At 49.6% G+C, this 13,938-nt stretch overlaps 1 protein-coding gene across 1 annotated transcript in view; it reads right to left on the bottom strand.

Annotated features, from left to right (window-relative positions):
- Nucleotides 1-13,938, bottom strand: part of CDH23 (cadherin related 23) — a 193,692-nt gene that overhangs the window by 79,402 nt on the left and 100,352 nt on the right. The window contains exons 10-11 of the mRNA XM_027693012.1: nt 8,967-9,079; nt 6,836-7,024 (exon numbers count right to left, since the gene is read on the bottom strand). Coding sequence (XP_027548813.1) covers nt 6,836-7,024; nt 8,967-9,079 — 302 coding nt within the window. The remainder of the gene's footprint in view (nt 1-6,835; nt 7,025-8,966; nt 9,080-13,938) is intronic.

The following is a 13,938-nucleotide window of genomic DNA, read 5'->3' as shown; positions in this document are numbered from 1 at the left end:
TGCTTACATTTTCCTCACCCCTTCCTACCTACTCCTGCCACCCAGAGCAAACAATGGATCTGAAATGTGGTTGGGAGAGGAAAAACAAGCCTGCATCCCCAGGCTCTCAAAGGTCCTGGTGGGCAGCGATCACAGCCAAGCACCATCTCTCTGCAGTGCTGAGGATGAGGATGGGATGCACAGGGTGCTATCAGTGCATGACCTGCTTTACTGCTCCTTCCCCTTTCCATGCCCTGACATACCAGCTCCTGCATGGCTCCAGTGTTTCCCCTATCACTGAAAACAAGGTCGTCTCCCTTCTTTTAGAGCCACAAATTAAGGAGCCGCCTGCCAAAGCTTAGCAACCCTACAATAATAAACCTGTCGCCATCCAAAACAAATGGAGCCATAAAAGAATGGGGTTTGGAGGGAAGTTTGCTGTTGCCCAGAGCCGGGTTGCAGCCACACGTTTTCCAGCTCCTCTCATCCCGTGCCAGCACGTGGGGCCAGCCCTCGCTGTGGCTCGAGGCTGTTGCCCGCTGCCTCCTTCCCAGCAATCAAACCTCCTCCCAGCCGTAGCTGGCGCTGCAACCGATGGAAATTTCATGTCAATTCAGCTAAAAGACAATTGTAGCTGCAGTGGGGCATAATTACGACTCTGTTCTTCGCCTGTGTATTCCTCGGAGCGTGTAATGGGAGCCGCGCCCTGGCCCTGCTGACAGTGACAGCATCAACCTCATGCTGATACCCCGCTCCCAAAAAAAACACCACTGACTGAGCAGCTTCATTTTTGAACCATTTGTGACCTGTTTGGCAGCCCCACGTGCCCAATATCCCTCTGAAATTCCAGGGGGCTGCAGCAGAAGGAATAACCCCGGGCACAGGTAGGACTGGCAGGCAAGGGCAGATGCGGAGGCTGTGAGGTGCCAGGAGGTGGGTATGGGTGTCCCTCCAGAGGTGTGAAGCATCGTGAGGGACCTGCTCGTGCACCTGCTCTGAATTGTGGCCAAAAATCTGCTCTCCCAGCTTGCAAGCTGCACTTACAGGGCACAGTTCACCATGGATCAGGAAACCCCTTCTCCCACCAGGAGGCCAGGGGCAGCCACATCAGCTGTTTCAGCTGGGACTGGATGGATCATAATTTTTATCCCTGCTTTTTTTTACCCAGTGTCCCCCAATGGCTTCATTCATCACTCCGGCTCCCACCCAGCCCCTTCCTCGTGGGAGCCCACCTTGGGGGCTCCAGAATTTGCTCCAGAAATTATTCAGCCTTCTACAGTCAAAGCAAGTATTTAGCATCACTTACTAATGGCTACACAAGAAAACAAAGTAAAAAATAAAATAACCCAAATCCCTAGACAACCACAACAACCCCCTGAAATCACTGAGGTGCATCAGTAGGTTGACTTCCTGCAATTACTTTCAGCACAAAGCCAGTTACATTGGGGAAAAGCATCCTCGGTTTTCTCCTCTTCACCCTCCCTCAGTACTGGGCTGCCTTTGCTTCCCTCCATCCTAGCTCAGTGCAGTTTGCTTTTCCCTGCCTTCCTGAAGCACAAAATCCAGTGCAACTCCAGCTTTCCTCCCAGCCACTTTCTAGGCACAGGCTATTACCTACAACAAGCTGTGGAGACTTTAATATCCCTCATTCTGGGAAGTCCACAAAGCAATGAAAGAGCTGAGAGTTCAGAAGTGGGGGAGAAGGAAGGAGGGGGGGGGGAAGAGTTGTTTCTTTTTTGATAGCAATTAGTATCTTTTTGTAGGGCTTGGATACTTTATGCCTGGTTCTAGTGAGTCAGAGACAAATAGCGCTTAAATCCTTCCTTTGAAAACACAAGGCATAAAGGGGTTTATTCTCTCCACCTACTTCAAGGTATTTAACTGAAGTGCTCTGAACAGCCTCTCTGGCATTGCCTGCCTCTCTCCCACTGCCCTGCCAGGCAATTTGGGCTTCCAGCACCCACCAAGCACCCATCGCCCACCCAGCACCAATAACCCTTTTGAGGGCTCACTGGGCACGGGCGCTTGTCCCCTGCATCCGTAAGGAACTCACTGGGGTGGTGGGCAATGCAAGATGCCTGGAGCAAAACGCTCCCCAACCCTTCTGATCCTCCTCCCCACTCCAGCAGTCCTTCTCTCCCATCCTTCTGTCCATCCTGAGCTTCAGTTCCTGCCCTCTCTCTCCCTCCCTCCAGAGGAGTTTTCTCCTTCCCTGCTCTCCCCAGGTTATCTGCTGAATTCCACACACGCCTGCACAGACGGGATCAATCTGAGGCTGCCTCGCCTTCAGCTTATCTCTGCTCCAAATGATTGATTTTCCCTCTTTAAGGGTAATTTGCTGGTGAATTCCATGTATTGCAAAAACCCCTGTGAAATCTAATTCAGCCCGACTGGCAGCTGGCACTTTTGGGAGAGAATACTCGTGCGCCGTCAATTCCCCTTTACAGTTCCTTGCTGTGTAGATCATATTTATAGTGCTCGTGCCTGTCATATGCATATATATGCTCCGGGTGATTCATACATTGCACCTGCACACGCATGGGCACATACGATGCCCCTACGCGAGTCTCCGCCGGGAGCTCTGTGCAACAAAGAGCCCGCGGCCTGGCTTTGCTTTATTTTAAACTCCCCATTTGTCTTCCTCAATATGCTTATTTTAAAGGATTGTTTCAAAATTATTTTAAAATGTCAGACCATCATACTGGTGCCCCAGACAGCCTCTGCCCTTTTCTTCCTCTTCGCTCAACCGTGCCGAGGAAAATCAAGTGGAAGCCTGGTGGAAGAGCTGGTTTCCCTGCCGTGCCCTGGGAAAGCACATTGCCACTTCCCTTAACATAACTCCATGGATCTCGCAGCCATGGGAAGCGGGGATTTCCTGAAGGATGCCCTGATGCTGTTCCTGCATGGCCAAACCCGTGCCTTCACCCTAAGATGCTGCATCAAGCCACCAGGTATACAAATCCGGCATATCCAGAAAGGATATCCATGTGCCCCCACGTCAGCCAGCCCAGGAGCACGAGCCCTCTGAATTAACATCAAACTATTCCACAGCTTGGGACTCATGTTCTCAGCCTGGAAACAAACCTTGCTGCAAAAGCAGATAAGTCAAGGCTTTAATCTTCCGTCTCATACACAGGATTTATTTGTCCCTGCTGATCGACCACAATGTGAATGACAGGAGAGCCCAGCCCCAGCCTGGGAGTGTCTACACACACTGGTCTTCTGAGGTGTCCAGCTGAGTATAGGCTCAGCCTAAATACTGGGAAACTTGCATGGATTTTCATAAACAGCTCTCAAACGGCTTTGGAAAGGTTTTCAAGGGTCTGCTCTCTATCTGGCAGGGAGAGAAACTCAGCTGCACAGAAAAAATGCTTTTTTCTTGGTTCACAGAACCCCAGAATGGTTTGGGTTGGAAGAGACCTGAAAGCTCATCTAATCCAACCCCCCTGCCATGGGCAGGGACACCTTCCATTAAGACCAGGCTGCTCAAGAAGGCTGGATCCAAAACCCCGTGCAAACCCTGTGTGCTGATTTCTCCTACACTGAAGTGTTTTCAGTAAGTCATAGAGAATGCAAAAGGTAAAACCAGCACTCCTGGCTGAACACCTCTTGGCTGCACCCGAAATCTACGCCTGGGGTCATATCAGCTCAACCCAAATGCGTCCTCTTGAGATGCTCCCCATCCCACCTCGTGCCCTCAGCCAGCTCCTCTTGGGACAAGACCATGACCACGTTTGGTGGGGGTGGCAACTGGGAGTTTGCAAGGGCTGGACTCAGAGGAAGGGGCTTCTCCTTGGAGGCCCCTGTTTAGGCACCTTGTCTGAGAGGTTAATGCCAGCCAGGCTCCAGAAAGGCACTTAAACACAGAGGTAAATCCAAGCACAGGCTTTCAAGCATGGTCTTGTGTGGCACGTAAATACATTTTCAAGTGCTTTGCTGAATCGTTTAATCTAACCCCTTCAAAAAGTCATCATTTGAGTTTGTCCAAAACACACCAGAAGAAAGAAAGATCAAACCCCCCACCATTAAAAAGGGCTATGTGGGCCTGATTATGAAAAACCTTGTTTAGCAGCCTTGGCAGCCCGTGCAGTGTGTTTTAAGGGCCAGAGCCAAGTGACACCCCTTTCCCCAGCTCTACACAGGCACAACTGGGGTGCAATGACAGGCAGGCTCCCCAAAACCACCCAACTCTACAGGACCCCTGCCCAGGGCAAGGTCCAGGCATGGGCTGAAAGAATAGTGTTGAATTTTCTGGAGGGGCCAGAACAAGGCTGGGTGGCTTGACTCAAGAAAGAAACCAATCTGCCAAGAAACCAGATTCTGCCAGGACTTCATGACATGAGTTGGGAGGCAGGAGACAAAACTTGAACAAAGTGATCTTCCCAAAGACTCTAGCTTTGATTTCCTGTGTCTCAACCCATCTGCTCTCATTTATTTATCTATCTGCTTTCCCTGGAGATGTGTATACTTCTGTTCCTGTTTTCCCTTGCCTCTTACACAAATGAGTCGTGTCATCTCCAGCATGAAGGCCGTGCTGCTGAAATAGCTTCTGTCAGCCACGTCCTCAGTCACATCCCTGCCTGAAGACCTCGATCCTTGCCAACACATCCCTCCACCTCTGCACTCACAGAGACACGAGAGAGCCCGGTGTCATCTCAGCTACCTCAAATCCAGATGGTTTATAAAAACCTCATGACTCTCACGAGGTACTTGAGCATCCAAACTATCACCATCAGGCAACTACCTTCCCTTTCCCCAGCTTTTTTACTGGAAGTCTGGGGGTCTTGAGACCTCTAGAAATACACTGTCTGGGAAGCAAGTGCTAGAACAAGCCTGGCTGGAGGCACATCTCCACTTCTATTTCACATACATATTTGCAACAACCTGAGTATCTTCTCCCCGGTTTTTCCCCCCCACAAGTGCTACCTCGATGGTTAACCCAGTTGCAAATATATAAGAAAGATCCACCACAGGATAATGCAGAAAAGAAAAACCCAATTGCTTATAACTTTCCACCCTCCAGATATTCCAAGAATCAGCTCTCCTCTGCTTCTTGTCAGTGAAAATAATGCCACGGTCAAAGCAATCTGTGCTATTATGGTGGTCTCTGAAGACGTGTACAGTAAAACTCCTTCAGACTCCCTTAGTGCAAGAGGTCCTCTCTCAGCAGTTTTAAAAATCTCAGCCAATTCTTTTGGGGAAATCTCAGGAAGTTAAAGAAATACATCAAAAGAATGGTGTCTATTTTTTGCTGGCGCGATGGGAAAGGCAAGGCTATTTTTTATTCTCCCATTTTAAAATTAGCAAGGCTGAAAAGTGAATTCTTGAATGGGAGTCACTCCAGTAAAATGAGCTTTTAACCAGAAATAATGACAGATACTTCATCCTTCTGGCACAAACAGAAGTGTTACAATGCCCTTCAAGAATGGATCTGCTGACATCTCTCAGAAAGCACGACAGCGGCTCTATTCAGAAACTATCCTAGGCATCTGTCATATCCATATCTTCTTTATTAGCAATTGACATTTTCAAGAAAAAACAGTCTCTTTATCAGCTTAATAGCTCATCTGCACCTCTTCAGGCTGCACTCATAACTCCTGGACAGTGACATCATGTCACAAGTAGATTATTAGTTCTGTGTCATATTCACTTCAGGTGAAAAAAAATGGGATTTCTGGGTGGTTTGACAAGACGGGGTGAACTCCACCCAGGGCTGGCGAATAGCAAATCCATCATCTCTGCCAGCAAAGGCATCTTAAAAGATGCACATTTTAATTGGCCCACCGGTATTTTGGGGGCCAGGCAGAGATGTTCCGTTTCCCACTCCTTGGCGCTATCACATCATTTACCTGAAACACCAGGAAAACATCCTGATGATGTTTTGCCATGGTCCTAGACAGGGCTTGGAGTAACCTGGTCTAGTGGAAGGTGCTCCTGCCCATGGCAGGGGGCTGGAATGAGATGAGCTTTCAGCTCCCTTCCAACACAAACCATTTTATGATGCCATTTATTCTGACAAACCCATTCCCCTCATCTCCCGCTCAGCCTGAAGAGGAATAGGGGCTGCAGGAGCCTGTAGCCAGAGCCTTTCTGAGGGATTTCGGAAAGCTCACCATGAGGTGTCAGCACTTGTTTGAAGCAGACACCAGGCAGCGTGGCGGGGTTGGAGGGGACTGGCACACAGAGGCAGCCAGACGTGAACTGCACAAGTCAAATAATCAGAGTAATTGAAGGCTGCGAGCCCAGGGCTGGAAAACGCTGCAATCCTGAACACGGCACGGATCGGCGCGTGACAAATGGGAGCTCCATTAACACGGGGGAGGAACAAGCCTCCAATGCTCCTGGCTCGTTTGCAGTGATGAACTGGTATCCCAGTCCTCCCCATGCTAGTGGGCATCTCCTCCCCCCTCCCTGACAGCGGCAGCACCCGTCCCTCCCGGGGCAGAGAGCCCAGAGCTCCTGTCCTTCCCTCCCCTGGCAGGTGCCCTGCGAGCCCAGCAGAAAAACTCCTCCTTTTCTGAACCAGACTGGCAAAGCACTGCCAGACAAGAGCCCTCAGAAGCAGGCGGGAATCAGCATCCCACAAAATCCTATTTTATGGCTCTCAGGGGCTGTACAATCCCGACTGTATTAAAGCTCGTACCGTGCCTGGGCCCCGGGGAGGGAATCTGCACTCGGGGTACCCAGCAAGCAGAGCAACACCAGCAGTAAGAGCTGAAGAAGTGGGTGTCAGGACATAACCTCGAACCTCGTCACAGACTCACCAGTGACTCCATCTCCCCTGCACCCCCCAAAACCACACCAGTGCTACCCTGCAAAGGAGAAACAAAAATTCCCGTGGCAGGGCATATCTCACCTCATCCTTGTCCTGCACCTGGATGAAGAGGGGAAGGGCAAAGCCCACCTGGGCCAGCTCTGGGATGGCCACGCTGTACTCGGAGCTGTTGAACTCGGGGGCGTTGTCGTTGAGGTCAATGACCAGGATGTTGAAGGTGGTGGTGACGGTGGCGTTGGAGGGTGTACGGTCATCGTTCAGCTCTGTCCCCTGCCAGGAGAGAAACCAGGGGAGCCTTTATTTTTCCAAAAGAATAAATGTAAAAGAAGGTGTGTGTGGTGCATGTCATGATGAGAGACTCTTGCAGCTTCTTCTTCCTCCGCTCTGCCATGAAAGGACGCTCAGTTGGCTCTGACACCGCTGACCCATTAACACACAGAGATGTTGGCCCAGCTCTCCCACCACCCCTGTGTCAGGCCCACAGCACTCTCACAAGCCTTCCCAGGGGCTTAACATTTCCCTTGGGATGGCTGTGGCCAAGTCCTCACTTGCCCATATCATCTGAAGTCACGCTGAAGGACAAGAAGGAGCCACAAGCATTTAAACAAAACAAAACAAAACAAAATTTTAAAAAAAAGAAAATCCCTTGTGAGATGTAGGGGACAGTCCACAAAACAAGGGAAGGCAGAATGGAGCAAAGGGCACTCCTGTTCTCCCCTCTGCCATCCCCTGAGGTGGGACCAGGAGTAGGCAGCCAGCCACCATAGTACTACTGAAGGGACACAAAACTAGGGCACAGAGGAAAAGAAGATTAAGACCTTAAAATAGGTTTGGCAATATGTGTCTAAATACAGAGCTGAGTCACGACTCCGCATCACACCTCTGTCTCAAGAAGGACTTTAATTTTGCCTTCCCAAAAGGAAAGAGCGCAGATTTTATTGCCAGAGAAGCAAGACTCGTGAAACAGCCTTTTCAAGCCGAGTCCCTCCTCTTGTCCTTTGGATAATCTTGCTTTGCTGTGGGCATGGAAAAGCAACGCTAACACGACCCACACGGCTCATTGCTATTCACCGCTTCTGCACACAACAGCAGAACAGGCTGATCCCAACGAGGAGCAATCCAGCTGTATTTTCACTGCGTGCTCCAGGACAAGAACAGCAGAGAACATTTTGGGTCCTGGGGATGTGGGACACAGAGAGCTGGCGTTTGCAGGAGGATGCGAAGTTTGTGGGGAGAGGAAATAGAAATCTATCGGATTGACAGAATATAGTTGGAACTCCATTACCACGCAGGGAGGAAAACGGGCAAGTTTTCAGACTCACAAACCATTCCAAGATTAAACAGATATTTTTGTCCCTATTAAAATCAGAAAATCCTCCCTTTCTCCATTTTTGAAACTATAAAAGCCCAAAGGAAGAGATACCAGGGATGGAGATCTCTTCTCCATGCACAAAGCCCCAACATATGAGCTGTGCCCAGCACCAAGAGTGGTGATTTCTTGTCCCTCTGCCCTGGCTCCAACAAAGCATCACACTTGCCAAAAAGAGAAGGTGCTGTGCTGGCTGCCTCCCTCCCAATCAATGACCCTTCCTATGCTGCTGCTGATTTTCCCCCACCCCAGTCCAGAAGAATCCATACTTCTAAATGTGTTTCCAACCAGCTGCCCAGCTTGGTATTGATTTTAATTACAGGGCTGCGAGCAGAGCCAGGGAGCCGCTCTCAGGTGGGGCTGGAAAACCATGGTCCAGTGCCTTTCCTTGACAAGGCAACTTCCAGCATCGCTCCCTCCCTGTAACGGGCAGGCACACAAGATGCCTGCTGACATGACAAAATGTCATGTTTATCCAGGACTTTGTGGAGGGAAAGGTGAGAAACAGGAAAAAAGAGTCACAATTTAAGTGCCTGAATGCGTCTGGTGCTATTTGCAATCCCAGGTATCTGGGACACAACCACAGGCAGATCTACTAGGAGAGCAGGCAGGACACCAAAAACACCCTTATACGTCCACACAGAGTCCATCATGTTTTGGGCCACCAGACAAGGGGGCTGTGTTTAACATCTCACTTGGCTTCACCAGCACATCGCGGCTCTGCATGCCCATGAAAGCAACATGTCCCAGGTTTGCTCCTCCTCCTCAAAGGAGTTGTCCCTGGGCAGGATGCCCTCCCCATCCTGCTCCTCTGGTGCGCCTCCCAGCTGGAGGAGATCTCACCTTCACTGTGAGGATGAATCCAGAGCTGTAGAAGGGGTTTTCCCGGTCCAGGGGCCCGTTCAGGGTTAAGGCCCCACTGATGTAGTCCAGTGCAAAGATGCTGTTGGTGTTACCTGAGGAAAAATAACAGGCAGTTGTGAGCGCAAGCACAGCTGATCCCAAAAGGTGCTGGGGGTAATGCAGGGAGGGAAGCAGGAGGACGTGAGCTCCAAGCTGGGCACAGGCTGCAGTGGGATCTGCAAACCTGGCACATCATCCCAGTGTGCTTTAAAATGTCGTGGGTGTAACAGTCCTCTCCTCCTCTCACCTGCCCCAGCTCAGGGCTGAAAATGGGGCTCTCCTTTCATCGGCCAAAAGTTGCAAATGCTGGAGGCAGCTGAAGAATTTCAAAGGGCTTTAGTTATTAAAATATGCAGCAGCAAAGCTGAAAGCAGAGCCAAAACCAGGTGCTCCTCTGTGAACGAGCACCTGCATTCACAGGGTACCATGACCCTGGCACAGCCTCTCTCCTAAAACACAAGAGTTCAGGGACATCAGTCCAGGTTAGTGCAGACAGAACAAGCTCACAGGTAATTCTCCACATAACAAGCAGTGGTTTAACTGTGGGGCCTCTTGCCAGAGGATGCTGAGGGTGATACAAGCCCATCTGATTTCAAGGAGAGGCTGTAGAGGTTAAAGAAAGAAAAGAATTCTATCAAGTAACAGAAAAGCCGCACACAGCTCAGGAATTTTCTTAGCTGGATTATTTGGAGCCAGGGAGAGTATTAGCAAAGTACTGTAAGCACTTGTCCTGCTTTTATGCTCCTGCCAGATTTGTTGACCCCGTGGCTCTTCGTTTTCATCTGCTGGAGCCAAATTTGGCCCCTCTGCCTGTCCTTACATGCAGGTAACCAGACAGGGTGCCATGGAGGGCTGGGTTGCCTCCATGGACCATCCCAGCTTGACTCCTCCTCTGGAATTAGACACCCAGAGAGGATTAAGAAACACTCGAGTATCATGGCCAGCAGATGCTAAAGGGACTAATGTCCTGCTGGGGGAATGACTTTGTGGCAACTCCAGGTGCTCCCTCTATCAGCCAGACAAAAGCAAGCAGTTGGTATGTGGAGCTTGGAATACCTGACACCAGCCTGACACAAAACCAGAGGAGGCTGCTGAATTAGTGATGACCAAGAAGGAGGTTATATACAGGCATACAGCCACCCACACTACTCCCCCCATCATCTCATGGCATCCAAAAAGCCCTGATCCAGCCCCAAACGGGAGCAAGGAAACCCTGCAGGTATGCTCCAGCCACCCCAGTCAAAAATAACCAAAAAATAAATCCTGTCTTCTCAATACATCTCAGCGTGAAGGAAACACACACAGCATTTGTCATTTCCCTGGAAGGGAGCTGCAAGACAGATCTGCTGCCACAGAAAGTTGTTTCCCATCACTTAGCATCCACCTCGCTCCCTCCTGATCCCTGTTTGAGCACAGCTGCACCTTTCCCGGGATGGCCAAAGCTTCCAGGTCTGTCCATCCTGTCCCTCCCACCCTGGGAGCTACCCTGGCCTCTCCTCTGTCTCCCAGAGCCCTGAGTGCCATAACACCTTTCTTCTCCATTACCAAGCTGTTACAGCTTCCTCTCGGACCGAATTCCTCCCGTTTCTGTCCTTGGTCCTCTCTTCTCTCCATCTGAAATGCCCCATTGACCACTCGCCAGCTTAATGAACTGGCACACGGCTACTTAAAATATTAGCAGCAGTCTTGGGTTTTTTTTTTAATCTTTTCCTCCTGTACATGAAGATCTCTAATCTTCTCCCTTGGACAGTTCCCCTCTTTCCATCCTGACTTCCCACCTTTGCTATGTAATTTATGGCTGAGCCTTTAGGAAGCTTCCTCCAATATCAGCTTTGAAGGACACTCCACGAGATGGATTGTACTGTGCTGTGAGGCATTTAAATGCTCCAGGAAGCCAGGCTGCCAATGTTTCTGCATCGGGGCCATCTCCCCCTAACATGAAGTGCAACAAAACGTGGAGACCAACAGAATTTAGTGGAATTGGGTCAATAGGACAGGAATTTGACTAAACACAGCACTGAGTTCTGTGCCCTAAAGATGGTTATGAATTTCATATTTGAACACAGTAATTTTTTGAAGGATGGACAACTAAACTCTAGATCCAAAGGTCCCCCCAGGCTGCACATCAGAGGCTTTTCTCTAGCTCAGCCTCCCCAACACTATCAGCCATGCATCTAATGCCCACCGGGGTGACCTTTGAGCTCCAGAGAATTCCTGGTTTTCCAAATTAGTCTCTGAAGGGAAAGTGGTGTCCCCAAACTCATCCCTCAGAGGCCTTTCCTAATCTCCTCTACAATACCTCTCCAACCACCACTTTGTTATCCCTCTGAGCAGTGATCCCTGCTGAAGCACTCACACTGCCAAACAAGGCACATTCTCCCAAGGTATTTTCTTTGCAAAAATCTCTCTAATCATCTTCACATGCCCTCACTTTCCACAGAGTAAGGGGGATAAAAACAAGGTGGGGGGAAATCAGCCAATTTTGCCTTTCCTCCCCCCAGTCTCTCATTCTGCCCACCTCTATTTCAGTTCTCCTCCATCCTGGCTCTCCCATTATCTCTCGAGGAACTAGATGATCTTTAAGGTCCCTGCCAACCCAAACTATTCTAGGATTCTGAGGAGACCAAGGACTTCATTTCTATGCCTCTGGTTTGAGAAGGGAGCCCAAGACTCTTCTCTGGTTTCTCTGAAACAGAGGCTTACATGTTCTCCACCTCCTTCTCCATCCAGAAAAGGATGTGGCACATTCACAGAGAACCCTGTGATCCAGCTCCATTGCAAAGAGCAAGCAAGGATAAGGAACAAACAGGTCCTTCATCAGTAAAGGAGGAGCTCTCCTTTTGAGTGCTGGGACGGCAAGGATGCCCTTAAGGAGAGCAGGGCAGGAAGCAGAAAATAAATGTGAGGCTGCCTAGGAGGCAGCATTCATGGAGAGGGACACCTCATGGGAAGGCAGGCTCCACTTCTACCTCTCTGCTACCACTGCAAACTAGGGAGCTGGACAAGGTAGGGGACAGTAGGAGAGACCAGAGGTGGGGCAGAAATTAAAGGATGGGAAGGGAAAGGCTGAGCAGCAAAAGGGAGCACAGAGAGAAGGAAAACAAGGCAGACAATATTTAAAATACTCAAAAAGGTAGAGGAAAGGTGTGAACAATGACAAGAAAATAAGGATGAGCTTTGGGGCTGCAATATGAATCCATTTCTGGCAGACTTGTTGCTCCCACCTGGCAAGGAACAGGCTTGCTCACAACATACAAGCCCAACTCCTTGTTATGGGTAAAAATAGAAGGAAAACTTTCCCATCTGTCTATCCATGCACAGATACAGGAACAGCAGCAGCTCCTGCATACAACCCACAGCCAGACTGGGGACTGGGAAGGCAGGGACTGACAGGATGCTTGGTTGGGAGCAATGGAATGGATCGCAGTAGCCCATTCACAGTGTTTTTCCAGGCTCATTGAGGAACGGATGGTGGCATAGGCATCATTTTGGAGAAACACTTCTATAACAAGGGGTTTTATAGATGAGGGCCATAATGTTTAATTGCCCTCAGCCAAGCTCTCACAGTTTAAAAAGGCCATTAAAAGTACTGGCTCAAACCCAAAAGGGGGAGAAAAAAAGAAAAGGGGAAAAAAAAATGTCTCCTCCTTCCTCTCTACCCCTTTGGCCTTTGAGTGTTGTTCAAATCCCTACGAGAGAGAGATACAGCTGCTGCCCAGCTCTAGTGAAGAGCTACCGTGCAGGAAAGTCCCATGCAGGAGAATTTTCCTGCTCTCCACTCCCCCCAAGGGCTGCTCATATCAGGAAGCTGCATCCTGGAAAGGCCTGGGGCTTGCTGAGCCACTGAACTTGGAGCGGATGACTTTCATGAGATGTGAAAGGGGAACCCATCACACACCTTGTGCCGGATAATTTATTAATCAAAATGTGCTCCATCAGGGCTCCTCAGCACTGAAATAGATGCTGTTGGATGTGGTTCACAGAGTCAGCAACAGACACAGTTATTATCGTACAAATAGCCCATCAGCTGCCGTGACCACCTCGCTGCTCTTCACCTTGAGTGTCTGCCCCTGGGCCGTATGCAGGGGAGCCAGGGCAGGTACCTTGCCCTGGGCTTAAATTCAAAGGCAACAAGTTATTTCCGCAGGAAAAGGGGTTATTACAACCTGAGCTGTGCATGAAATCAAGATGCTCTATGAAACAGTGAAACAGTGCCTGTTTCTCCTGCTTGGGACTTTGGCTTGCTGCTCTTCTCAGAAGATGCAGCTCTCTGGGCCAAGGGATCCGAGCCCAGAGCTGTGTGCTGGCACTCCTCTGCATGTTTTTAGTATCTTCCTCAAAAGATTTAATTGCGTGTTCCAGCACAAGCAGCAGAACTTCTGATTTTGATGAGCCACAAAAGCAGCTCAGATTAAATGCTCGCGCAGTTCCCTTTTTTAGAACTGAATGTACAGTTCAAGGAAAGAAAAGGAGACAATTGTCACCTGAGGTGCAATCCCACTCCCAAATTCCCTGGGAGTTGTGGCCGGGTCCTAGAGAGGAGAACAAAACCCACAGTTTTTGCTCTCAGTGTAATTCTTCATACAAAAGGATGCTGCGTTTTGGACCACAACCACCATTCTCGGACCATTCACCATTCCACACCACCTAAAATGTGTTTTTTAACATAAACCTCATATCTCCAGGCTCAACACCTTTTCAAAAATCCTCCATTAAAAGCCATCTCAGAACCAGCTTTCTCCAGCGCTGACATGAACAGAGACAGTGCAGGTTCATCCTACTCCAGTGGTTGCCAATCCCAGAATGGTTTGGCTTGGAAGAGACTCGTTCCAATGCACCTGCCATGGGTAGGAACACCTTCCACTAACCCAGGTTGCTCAATTGTGAATACACATTAAATCCCAAGAAGTTA

The sequence above is a fragment of the Neopelma chrysocephalum genome, unplaced genomic scaffold (genome assembly GCF_003984885.1).
Source record: "Neopelma chrysocephalum unplaced genomic scaffold, ASM398488v2 Primary Assembly neopelma1_89, whole genome shotgun sequence".
In the NCBI taxonomy this organism is placed as follows: Eukaryota; Metazoa; Chordata; class Aves; order Passeriformes; family Pipridae; genus Neopelma; species Neopelma chrysocephalum.
Note: the sequence above shows the minus strand (reverse complement) of the source record. Positions and strands in the feature narration are given on the sequence as shown.